Source organism: Diadema setosum, chromosome 11 (assembly GCF_964275005.1).
Source record: "Diadema setosum chromosome 11, eeDiaSeto1, whole genome shotgun sequence".
In the NCBI taxonomy this organism is placed as follows: domain Eukaryota; kingdom Metazoa; phylum Echinodermata; class Echinoidea; order Diadematoida; family Diadematidae; genus Diadema; species Diadema setosum.
The window spans coordinates 13,398,533-13,412,481 of NC_092695.1; the positions used below are offsets into that span (position 1 = coordinate 13,398,533).

Sequence of the window (13,949 nt, forward strand, 5' to 3'; positions counted from 1 at the left end):
AAAGGAAAAAGCCAGGTATGGTGTAAGTTATGACATTCAACAGCTGCTACTAGATACGGAAGATACTTTGCTTCACCCTGCCTTACTGTAACTGTTGACATCCTCTGCAATTACTCCGCACACAGTCACACATAAAACGTATATTGTATCACTTTCGCAAAATGATTGACAATCATTACACTCTATGTAATTACATGTACTCTGCATTCGTCTCTCCAACAAATCCCAAGAGATAGCTTTCATATGGTATCGATGCATCATGTGATTCCACTTCTACAGTTACCTGGGACAAACATGCAGCTTGCCAATTAGCTTGACCTTTCATAGCAACAACCAAAGAATGCAAGGTGTGTGTAAAAAAAAAAAAAAAACAACACCACACACAAACACACACTCCCACACACACACAAAAAAAAAACACCCACAAATGGTATTCAGCAAGTGATAAAATGGCTAGTGGGATGATACATCTCGAGTTAGGTTTACATTAGGAGACTTGCATATGACTGGAAAGAAAGGATCATCTTTCTCCTCCTCAATTTTTTTCTTTCTTTTTTGGTCGGAGATGATGTGTCTGATCGATGCGATCTGCTATCTATAACTTTACAGTCATTCACACAATTCCCAAGAAGTATTAACAACAAAATACCTCATTAAAATTCCAACTCTTTGAAAAGACTGTAATAGGATCGTGTAATTATGAAGTACAAAGATCCCCCATTTTGCACTTTATGTATGGGCAGATTACAATCACTCTCCACCCACTGAGCCTCACAATCCACGTGTCTTTGGTGTGGTGCTGCATCTCTTTATTAAAAATTTACATATTTTGCTGCTTATTGTTAGCATTTCATAAGGTAGAGTACAATACCATTTTTCATTTCAGCAGTTTGTTGCTCTTACATAATTGTTTTGGTTGCAGAATTTTCCAGAGAATCTCGACTGCTAAATCAATAACTGGTTCTTAAATGGGCAACACACCTTACAAGATTGAAGTTCTCGTATCTCTCTCACGTTGGCATATTTTAGCAAATTTCTTTCCTATTTTGTACAGATTCAATGAATTTAACCACTCCATCTAATCTTCATGCGGTGAAAGTACGAGTTGCCAATTTGATGATGACACAATGATTATTCAGCAGCAAAGTTCTCTAAGTTCTCTAGGCTTTAATGGGTTGACAAAGGGGACAGAGTAATAACAAACAGCATTGGTTTAATTGGCTGGTATCACTGGACTTGAAATCAGGAACTTCTTGATTGCAGGCCAGATACAATACTGACTGAACAAGCTTGATGCTGTCATTATATCTTATTGAAAACATTGAAGACATGAAGAACATATTCCAACCTGGTTTTTCTTTCCTCAAAGGCATACCCCGGTATCCTCTTTTTCTGTTTAATGGCTAGAGCTTTGCTAGTACTTCTCTGGCCTGATCTATTTCAAATGCTTGTATTATTACACAAAATGATGTCTGCTGAGTACACTTTACTGGAAAATCTCTCTTTTTCTCAACAAACTGCTTGTTCCCACGTAAACTACGGTGAATAATTGGTAAGAAATCAAATTTCTTTTTGGATGCACAAGACTAATGCCCATAACAGTACTAGACACACAGTCTGTCCGTCCTACATGTTTAGCACACCAGGTGCGTACTGGTATGTGTGATATTTTGACAATAAAAGTGATATTCAAAACCAATCATCACAAGACACTGTACTAGGTATGCTGTGCAGGATGAAAAAAAAAGAAAGAAGAAACCAAACAAACTAAGAAACTTGCTGTAAAGAAGGCAGAATAATGAAAGTGACACAATGGCTCACTTTCTACACAAGGTTCTGATCATAAACTGTTGGGACTGTACAATATCCTACTTGAAGAAGACATTATATTTCACTTTTCACTAGATGCAGAAATCTGTTTATTACCATCAACTACCCCTAAAGCTCACTGCATCCATCATAGGCCTACTGAAAGGTATTCATGAATCATGCAAGTACCGTATGTCTGCTGTTTCTGATATCAGTTTATCTCCTAGATCACCAGGTCAACTCCAGGATTTTCTAAAAGTATCTGATTCGTTTAAAAGATACTTGGTTTTCCCGCAGTGCCACATTATGCATATCTCTTACAGGTCGGTATGATATTCGCTCGCACAAGAGGGAGGCATAAGAATGTAAAGCAAAGGGATACAACCATATTGCACCTGTCGAACAGAAGCAAGTTATGATCCTTAAGAAGGGCAATAAATTCTGGTGCTCCCAAACAAATTATCACCATTTGTAAAACATATACCTGACAGGATAAAGCAAACTTTGAGCTGCTGGCATTATGACAGAGCCATAGTATACTTACTTCTGTATGTCAAGGGTTATAGCATTACTCAAGCTACATAGATAGTTTACATATCTTACACAGACCTAAGGGATATCCTGTGAAATATACACCATTTAGTGACCACAACGGAGAGGTCACTGTCCTGACAAGTTGCTGCTTGTGTGTGAGTCAATAAACAATGGGAATAGGACAACATTGCCTACAGTTCCTGTACAGTGCCAAATCAAAAAAAAAAGAAAAAAAAAAAGAAAAGAAAATGACAGCTATTCCAGGAAAAAGAGGGATGCTTTAGTATGGCCCCAGAGTAATCTATGAATAGAGAAAAAATGGTTCTTGGGCAAAACATGTGAATGAATGTTACTGCTAAGAAGTTTCGTATAATTAGCAACCATGCTCCCAGCAGCTCACCTTTCTCGGCTGGAAGTCATACTTGATGCAGTGCTGGAACCCTTTGCCTTTGACCTTAACAGAGGTCACGACCAGACATGAACCCATGAAGTGACCTGAGTAGCCAACGCCCTTGCTTGTCCTAAAGCTGAAATTTGGTTGCAAAGTTACAGCGAAAAAAACAACAACACATATTAAATGCATTGCAGTGATAAAAACATATCAGGTATATATCTAATGTATAAATTGACATCTATGTTCTACATAGGGTTAGTGGCACTTAATGCCCTTATCATTCTCAACTGATGATATTTTGTAGGTAAAGTAGTCTTTAAAACAAAACAAGAAATAATACCTGCCAGCAAAAGGTAAAATAAAAAGGAAGAAAAAATGTTATCGTATTGATGCTCAAATGTGTATGCTCTGAATAATCTTTTTGTACTGTTTTTGTGTGTATGTGTGTGTGTTAACATATGCTGATACTTTTATAATGTGAGTGATTATGCACATCTAGTTTAAGTCATTAGCGGATGCTCATTTGAAATTGCCTGAAAAAGTTTGGATGGTTTTTGTTGCTATTGTCACATCTAATGAAGATAGCTAAACTGAAGCAACACATGCAGTGTATTGTTAAAATATTTCAGCAGATCGAAGAGAGATCACACATAATACAATACAACACACATTAACTGATTAATCACCTAATACCTGGAAAAAAAAAATGGCCCAAGTCAAATGATTGTGATGTTGCATGCACTGAACTAACTTAGTTGAGTAATACAACATAGGCTAGTTTCATTTTTCATGAATTTATCATTGAAAAATATCTATGATATCTTTCATATGCTAACCCATTTTTACTCAAAAGATTAACAAATGTGAAGTTTAAATTTCATTGCTTTGTTAAAATGAATATGTATTCACAATGGAATTCCCATTTAGTTTATAATAAGTATATATCTTTTATTTTTAAAAAATATGCAAACAAACAACATTTTTGAAATATTAGAAAGCATGCTTCTTTGACAAGCATTTTGTGCAAGCTGCATGTGCCATCTGTAACACTTATTTCACATCCATTTCCCCAAGCCATCAATCAAAGCTTGCAACAAGAAGGCAAAATAAAGGGAAGCTGGGATATCTGACCCTAACTGACAGTGGCAGGAAAAGACACCATGAGAGTCAATTGAATTATACAGCTAAAGATAGCATCCAGCAGGTAACATGAAGATACTATCCCAGACCTAGTTCTTCAGTCTCCTCTAGCGAATAGTTTTGCAAAATCTTTTCAAGTCTTTTGGTGTTTTCTTTCCCTGCATATACATGTACCTGAGTGCAATGAAGCAACAGACTTATTTAACAATTGGCACCTAGTATTTGGAAAGTGATATCTAGGTTCTCTGAGAGCTAATCACATATATACTCTCGACAGCCTTTTAGCGCAGGTGAGAGGCCACCTTAAGTGAAAATTAAGTTTCCAGTGACTGTATCTTTTAGCACATCCTTGAACTAATTGATAATGGGATACTCAGAAAAGGATAAAACATAGAAGCATTACAAAACATATAAAGAAGCTTAAAGAACCAGGAACAAAAAGCCTGCGAAAAATGAAAAGGTTGACAAAACACAAACAATTCTAAGAATTGAAAGAATTGACGGCTGAAAAACAAGCTGAAAGAATTATGGAGTTCAAATATATTAGAATGCAAGGATAAGTAGTTACAAAATTGTGAGAATTAAAGAATTAATAAAAAGAATCTCTACATTTTCAGAGCTCTAAGGTCATGAGAATAAAATTGTTATACACTTTCTTCATAGAAAGGCTCTACAAAGTGATGGGTCTATACAAGCAATTGGAAAGAGCTCAGAGAATACAAGAATTCACAAACATTTGGATATGCACAGGAAAATAATCTTTCCCACAACAATTTGTCTTAGAAGCAATGCTTTGAAGGATCATGCTTCTCAACAAAATGTGAAACACAAGTAGAATTCAAATAAGTTTGAACACTCCAACACCCCAGGATTAATAATGTGAGAGACATGAATGTCTATTCAAACAAGTTGCCTTATTTCCTATTAAAGAGCAATTTTTTTTTACCACCAATTGGCCACCACTGCTGCTTCATAAGCAACATGTTTAACTTCTCACACTATCCAAATACATTACAATGTGGCTTTAAGCAACTTATAATCTTAAGCTTTAGGCATGCAATACAAATACATGTGTAATACAAAATTCTTGTCCTGTGTCTGGATCTGGAAAAGTATAATTTTCACACCTCTTTCACCTATAGGGACTGCCTTTGGTTCCCCCATGGGGCTATACCTGAACAGTTTGAACAATTTTGTATTCCCTATCACAGAACAGATTTCTGCATGCCCAGTTTGCTGAAAATCTGATCATGCATTTTACTTCTTTAAGTGTCAGAATATAATATGACTTAGTTGAATTGCTTCCGGATTCAGGAAAATGAGATCTATGAAGTGTATCGAGAGTGTATCGAGGGCTCACATGATTTGGACCCCAATAGGACCCACCCAAACCATTTGAATACATACTCTATCCATAACAATGGTCCCTGCAAAGTTTGGGCAAAGTCTTATCATTGCCTCACAAAAAAAAAAAAAAAAAATGATAATAAAAATAAACAAATTCAAAAAAAAGAATAATATTTGTCTCTTTCCAGTATCACAAAATAATTCTTTCACCAATAATTCAGTGACTCTGATCCCTTTCCTTCAGTATTGCTTACTTGTTATAATTTTGGATCCAATTGATGTGACTGCGATGAATTCTTAAAATCCTATCAAAATGAAAACTCTTGTGTGCTAGAAATGGAAGATTTGTGAGGAAACAACATCATCCTCAAGATTGCCTAATTTGCACATTATACTGTGGTCAATATCCCTCTTCTCTGAATACAAGAAACTTCACAATTCCCAAATTTTAACATTGTTTAGGGTCAAATTTCAATGAAAATGTCACTGTTCTATTTGTTTGACTTTAATGTAGTTACTTTTGTTAACTTGAATGTGGAACAGAATTTTACCCTGTGTACAAGACTAACTGCTATGATGTAAGGACTAACAATTAATGATGCTCACTTGCTCCACAGAGAGGCACAGAGTTATGACTGATGCATTCTACCATCCTATCAAGATGAAGGAGAGCATTCTCAGTTCTAATGTTACAAATGACATGTCTCATTCATAACCAGTTTCAGTGGGAGGTCTCGCAGTAACAAGGATGTCACTCCCCTTACCAGTATAGATACGGCTTGTCCCGCTCAATATTCGTGTTGACAGGCTCCACCCGAAACCAGGTAGAGAAAGTGAATCCGTTCTGGTATGGCCAGCGGGCGATGGGAGGCAATGCGATAGCCTGCACGGAGAAAAAAAAAAGGGAGGAAGGGTAAGATAGAAGTAAAGATGGAGAGTTGGGGAATGGGAGGAAGGGAAAGCATGACATTACATTCTTCAGGACCTGATCTTGTCACAACTACAAGCAGCTGCTACTGTTCATCGACTTTTGGGGAGGAAACTGTGGATGTTGCGTGTTCCTCCTCCTTTTTCTTTTCTTACTGCCTTGAGTCGTTGTACACGTAGCTCTGTGGATAAGACTGCAGGCTCCTAATCATGAGGTCAGTGTTGAAGAGCAGTAACTATGCCCCTAATAGGGAAAGCAAGCTATCTTTCTTGCCTAGTCCTGTGGAAGAGGCTTAAAGCCCTTGGTCTTGTCGTTGCTTGTGCAGAAGCATTAGTTACGTTCAGACGGCAGGCCCTAACCTCGAGGTTAGGAAACCTCCAGGTTTAGCTCTTGCCCCCTAACTACGACGTGTGTCCACACGACGAATCTTAACCTCGAGGTTACGAATCCTCGAGGTTAAGCTTCTGCCCCCCCCGTAACTACGAGTGGGTCCTACTGGATGTTAAAACCACAAAACCCGAAGTTTCAGCCCACACTGCTAACAAGGCGTCTATTTATTCTTTAGTCCAACGCTGTCGGACTCGCTTACAGGTACTCTTTTTCTCTGTCATGGTATGCAGAGATTGCACTGCACTGATGACTTTATGCCTTTATGAAGATATTCGTCGAAAACATTTTTTTTTTTTAAGCGTCGGAGAAGAATACAGAATACAGTAGCGAGTTCGACGTGTTCAGTTTCAGAGATCAAGCGCATGGGAAGAAAAGTTGTTGTGTCGTGCGTCATAGGTTTTTAACGTGTAGTGTATTTGTGGTGTACGTTTGGGAGGTTGACCCGGAAGCAGAGGGAAATTGTGGGGGCTGGAGTTTACGGCGAGGTCACTCTTAACTTCGAGTTCGTTGTTTTTTGTGTCCACACGGTGCTTAACTACGAGTGGGGACCCCCCGCGGCTCGTGGTTAGAGAGCTAACCATAAGATTTCTCGTGGCTCGAAACATCGAGCAAACCTCGAGGTTTGCTAACTACGAGTGCGTCTTCACGGTCCCTAACTACAAGCTCTAACCTCAAAGTTTCCTAACTTCGAGGTTAAGGGCTCCCGTCTGAACGTAACTATTGAAGTGCTTCATCAGTGGCTGTGTTAGATTATTCTATGACAACAACAACAACAACAACAACAACAATAACAAAATATGTCCCGCCCAGGATCTAAATATCTATACAGAGCAATACTTAATGTTGCAATTGATGTTTACATCTACAATTTCCATACACACATAAAAAAAAACAACAACACACTCATAAACAGAGGCACACGTGAGTCCATGGTCTTGTTCAAAATATACATGTACAATGTATATTCACATTCAAAACAAACATGATAATCAATTTATGTAGATTCTAAATGATTCACATATGATTCTGACTGTGTGTGATGGAAAAAAAAAAAGCTGTTTGCTTTTTACATTAAACCTAACAATGCTTTGTTTTAATCAAAGCTTACACATACAACAAACACAATTAGCAATACATAAGTTATTCTGCATTTGACAGTAAAATTATAACCTTTCATCAGTACCCTACATGATACTAGTAACACACTAAAAATCTTGATGTGGATCATATTATTTAAAATCAAAAGGTGCCAATACTTTTTCTTTTTCCATTACCTACAGCACCCTTAATATTCCTCTACTCTAATCAATGACAAATGATTAGTTGACCTACTATATTCCAGCCATCCTATGTTGCACATAAATGTTAATTATGTGTGTGACTGAAGTAGGTCAGACATCATAGAATAAAGATGACAGCCTTTGACATAAAACACATGTATATTACTACTGTTTGACATTTTATTCTGTAGACTCAGTTATGTGTAAATTTCATGTCACATGTAATAGATCAAGTAGTAAAGAAAGAAAAAGAAGCATACCAATTAACCTATCAAATTATATCAAGCTGTGCAAAAACTCATATGTGTGCATACAATATCTAGTTATAACCACAAGATTTTTAATTAATTGGGTTCATAAGTTTAAAGAAATAAAACTGTGTAAACTTTCCTCAAAGACAAAATGATTACAATTGTAGTTTTACTAAACATACAATTAGTACAAGTAGTAGTAGTAATAGTAGCAGTAGTAGCAGCAGCACAATAAGCTGCATACATATGGCTTTAGCCCCACTTTCGTTTTCAATACATCAATGGCCTGCCAACCTGCCAATCACATTTTCCATGATCACCCAAGGCAACAACCAATCAGTAGAAAAGCATTCTAATTACTGTAGCATTCAGAAACTGTCATTCATATTGGAAGAGAATCTTTAAGGACATATCAGTTTGAGTAGCAAAAGCTACGAAAGAGAAAGTACAAGGGGATAGTTGCTCTTCATACCAAATACAATATCATCGTACACAATCACACACACACAAAAAATCCAGCAACAGACTGTTCTGCCAGTCTACTATTAACTTTTGTTGTCACTGTCTTTTCATCCCAGACTTTCTCTCAGACATTTTTCTGACATATATATATATATATATATATATATATATATATATATATATATATATATATATACATCCATTGTTAAAGGGAATGGCTAGTAACTGATCAATGGGAATCAGTGGGAATGCTGGGGGATGATTGTTCCAATCCGTGTGGGATTCATTTAAGAGTACATTTTACATCTATTGTTGTGTGAAAATTATTTGCTCCGGAACGGTCTCATATTCAAGTGATGTGCAATTTAATGTTTCCAGGTTAGCATGTCTGTACAGTGATGGGGGCACATTATTTGGATATGAGACCGTTCTGAAGCAAATAATTTTCACACAACAATAGATATATAATGTACTCTTAAATGAATCCCACAAGAATTGGAACAATCATCCCCCAGCATTCCCACTGATTCCCACTGATCAGTTACTAGCCATCCCTTTTAATGGATAACATACCTCCAAAACACAAAAACTCACTGCTGATATCTGAGGCTTCAATGAGAACCTTAGATCAACAACACCTATTATGAATCTCACAACTCTACGCTATCATTCCCCCTCAAATAAGATGCGCCGGCCGCATTTGATTTCTCTCTTGACAAAGCTGAATTTCGCCTCATGCCAAGGAGATGTTTAGAGAAACACACACATCCCCACACACACACATGATACAGGCATACACCACAGATGACACGGTAGAGAATTTGCCTTCTATCAAACTGGGGTATAGGATGAGTGAAGATGTGAAAAAAAAAAAGAAGAAGAAATGGGCAGACAAGAATGACTACCTAAAGCTCTGAAGTGTGATCGATAGCGAGACTGAAGGCCCATGCAATTAATGGGAAATCAGCGGCGCTATAATGACAGCCCTGCCTTTAATGAGCCGCATAAAGTGTCTTATTGGGATGATTAAAAGAACATCAATCTATATCCCTCTTCGCTCTATGATAGACTCTGCAAAGTACAATAGCAATAGAGCAAGCTTCATCGTCGATGCAACATACCATAAACTTACAGTGACAAGTGATAAGGTGGAAGGGCAGAAGTCCTTTTTCTCAAACACTCCTGAAAGTCCACCTGATTGTGTGAAGTGGTGGCACTTTGTATAGTAGCCTCTGCATGATTGGGTAGTAGTGAACAGAGTATTTCTTACCCAATTTAAACAGTGTACATTATTTTCTGGTGAGCATGATACCGGTACATTTATGTTACATATCTAACACATACATGATACACCTACCTGAATCAAATACATAGCATGGTATGTCAATACAGCCACAACTCATCTCTCAGACATTTGTAAACACTGAAGTTGAACATCCTTCACAAAAAAAACCCCAATTTTTCACAAAATGCTTTCAAGGAAAATGATGAATAAAAACATACTTCTTTGCAACTGATCCCTGGGTCGTTCCTACTAAAGAACTTGACGACTTCTCAAAATTTGTGCAGGTCACCTTACTATGTGTAGGTTTAATGGTGACCAAAAGTTAATCATTCCACAAATGGCCTGAAGAATTATGTAATCTTCTATTCTTTTTTTTTTCTTTTCCATAACCCTTTATAACTGGTCCCCATGGAAGACCAGCGGCACCAGAAAAGTGCAGCTGATTATGGGCTATCCAGCCGTTATCTCTCTATATAATCCTACTGTACATTCTATTTCTTCATTTTTTTTTTTTGTATATCGATGATGTGTCACATTATTCATTTGCTATGTATGTATGCTTCATTTTTATGCATGATGTATCATTTTCCCTGTACTGTATATGTTGTCTTTTATATCTGTATGTATGTTTATGACGGAAATAAAACAAACAAACAAACAAAGAAAAGTTAGAGTCTTAGTGGAGTTGGCTCATCCGTGATTGTTTTTCTCCCAAGCTAGCTAGACACTGTAGTGATTGGTGTGTCACTATCTGTACAGTTTGTGTAGTATGTAGTGCTGGTGCAAAGGTTTGTACATGGCATGCATAAATGCATATACCGGGTACATGTTTACTTTGTAGTGATGCAGCAAAATAATTGCACACTGCACATTCAACATGTTAAAACATAAAACCAAGCGTTTTATCACCACTCAGCACCTCAGAGTTTCGTCAGAAATTATATTTACACCCATTTAATTTCTGCATGAAACTATAAATGTGTCTACCCATTCAAACAAAAAGCCTACTCAATTATCAGGTAAGTATAACATGCATTTGAACCGTTTATTCAGCCTGTGCATCCAATAAAGCTGTACCCCCATGATGCTTACTGTACCATTGTAACAAGCATGAAATTGTTGTGTGTAGTACATTAGAATACAGAAATGAGAACTGAAGAATTCCTCACATTCCTTTCTTTGTTTCGAAAGCTTACAGCATCACTCAGTTACATTTGGCATTGATGGGTTTCTTTTTGTCTGGAAAATATGACATTTTGATTGTACATTTGTAAGTTGGACATTGTATCTGTCTACAACAGACATGAAAGCTAAGAATCTACACTCCAGCAAGCCAAATTTCCCACCACACCTTTTCAATATCCACAAGTGTGTGTGTGTTGGGAGGGGAGGGAGGGGGTTGTATAAATTGGGATGTTTATTCAGTTCTATGATTGGGAAGTGAGCGGGGACTCTAAAACTACATGTACATGGGGGGGGGGGGGAAGTAAGGGGGTTGGCAGGGAGGGCTTTTTCTCTCTCTTTTGTGTAGTTGCATGTAAATTTGTTGTACAAATGTCAGCTGAATGTTGAATGAGTTCCGGGTTACACGCCGACTGCTTTTTTTGTTGATCAATTATTGTTGATTGTATATTGTGTGCATACATTCAAGATGAATATTTATCATATGAAATTATAGAAATCAAATAAAGATTACTGAAAAAAAAAAGAATAAACTATCATATTCTTGGAGGTTTTGATCAACAGGAGAGAGAATGTTGCCATAATTTATCTAACTGCATATCTATCATGCTGCTGACAAAAGGTTATAAGTCTCAAAATGCAACAGCAAGATATATTGGCTTCCAAAAATAGCTTTGTGACCCATAGGGTGGAGGCAATCTGCAAATAGCTAAAAATCACAATCAATGTTTGAACCAGTCTGATGGTAAAATTACAGAAACTTGACTTTCTTGCATTTGCAGGAAGAGATGTCTTCTCTTTTGAAAAATATGTTTTTTATATGTTTGATTTATCCTGGCAAAGCCACTGATGTATTTGTTTTGTGTTTCTGTGGGAAAAGAGTTAAATTAATGCCAAAAACATTGCAGATGCATTACAAATTGATGTCATGGCATTGCTTTCACAAAAATTATTTTGAAATGAGCAAAGGCTACCATAATAAATGTAGCTAACTTGTAAGCATCCACACTGCCATAACATTCCTGATATTTGATTTGATTTCATATAACAAACTTACACAGTTATTTCTCTTCTTTCACTGTTTAAAATGTATGAAATTATTGTCATTAAGGGTTAAAACTTCCTGTGACTTTACAGCATATCAGATATTCATTTGACTCTGTCAAGTTACATGATACTACTATGTTAAAATTCCAAGCATCTTTTCCGCAAATATGTTTTCCTCTGTTGTACGGTGCCCCCTCTCTCTCCCACATGTTAGTGGAGATAAAGCAGGATGAGTAAATGGGATACTAAGCCCTCAAAATTATTCATTCGTGCGCATCTCTCAGGACAAGGAAACAGAAAACCGTTCTAGATAGTACCCTAGCCACACTCCACAGAGCCCCATACATCAACTCTTTATTGGTCAGAAGTAAAGGCACATCACACATGGTACAGTGTGTCTCTCTGACAAGGCTGGTCTTAAAGGGGAATTTACCCCAAGCTATATATGTGGGTTCGGTGAATGCAGAAATATTCGGAGAACACGTTAAAGTTTGAGGAAACTCTGACTACCTGTTCATAAGTTAGCAACGGATTGAGGGAATTTACACTCATCTAACCAAAAAAAAAAATGATATTACATGTGATTTTAATGAATTTTTTTCCCTATCATTCCATTGCTCCGATATCAATAGACAGTTGTGGTTTTCATGCATAGCAAATTGCAGCAATGTGAATTTAGCCAAATCTTTCAATATCTGTAATATTTAGGGGAATGTCCAATATCCTCAAACTTCATCAATGTGTTCTACTAATATTTCGACATTTGTTGGATCCATATACATGTTTATGTTAAAAGTCCCCTTTCAAGCCAGAGTAACTGACCTGTTTATTGTATCAATCCATTTTATTTCAATATTCTTTTAATACAAATTTAATAACACATGTCCATAGCTGAGAGATGTTTTCTACAACTTGAAATCTACATCTAAGTCCATTCCACATATTAATAGGAATTGGTGGCTGCCGAACATTTTTCTCTTTTGCTTCTCCTGCCCACAGCTCTTGGTGCATGCCATAGGCTGCTGTGTCCTGTCCTAGCTCTCAGTCAAAAAAAATAATAAATTTTCAAATTTGGCATCCAAGGAGAACTACCGACAGTTGAACAAATAACAATGCCAGCATGATTTGATTTTTTTTTTCTCTCATTATGCCATGGAAAGCTTTTCAGAATGCAGTCTTTTCATCCACGGAGGCAACCACCAATGCCTCTTACAAGTCCTGCATGAATTCAATCTGAAGACTGCATATATATACACTTCAGGGCAAACATCAACTTCTTACAATTCAAACCACATACAAATTTCTGCACAATGATTTATAAGCATAAATATCAAATATATGCAATTCATTTGTACTCTTGACAAATACTCATAACACACCAGCATACCATTTAAAGTGCACATTTAAACAAAAACAAGGGCATTTCTTTTTTATCTTGCTAAAAATATAGGTAGGGTGCTCAGCTGGTAAAATGGTCCACCCAAATTATACCTACACCAGAAAATGGGCAAATAATACTGACCTCTCACAGTGATTTGCCCCATGTGACTAGCAATAGTCAGTAAACAGTATCAAACAGGCACATTGTGCCCTAAAAGTCAATGATGATTATACTTATGACACTGAACATTTATTCATTTTTATCATTTACTGTATATGCCGAATATTTCACGAGGTTTTTATTTTCGCGTATTTCGCGAGTCGGCTGCTAATCGCGAAATTAAAAACACGCGAAAACATTGACTCTGATCCTGATATCATGTGACGTACGTGTACACATTTTCTCCATTCAGTACAGGACTCCATGATCGCGAATTTAACCACACGCGAAATTGTCTGGAAGTCTTGATTCGCGAAAATTTAGACTCGCAAAATATATGGCGTATACAATATTGTGTTT

At 36.9% G+C, this 13,949-nt stretch overlaps 1 protein-coding gene across 1 annotated transcript in view; it reads right to left on the bottom strand.

The window, feature by feature from the left end:
• LOC140234698 (neurobeachin-like) overlaps positions 1-13,949 on the bottom strand; it is a 421,843-nt gene that overhangs the window by 266,266 nt on the left and 141,628 nt on the right. The window contains 2 exon segments of the mRNA XM_072314734.1: positions 2,744-2,870; positions 5,989-6,107. Coding sequence (XP_072170835.1) covers positions 2,744-2,870; positions 5,989-6,107 — 246 coding nt within the window.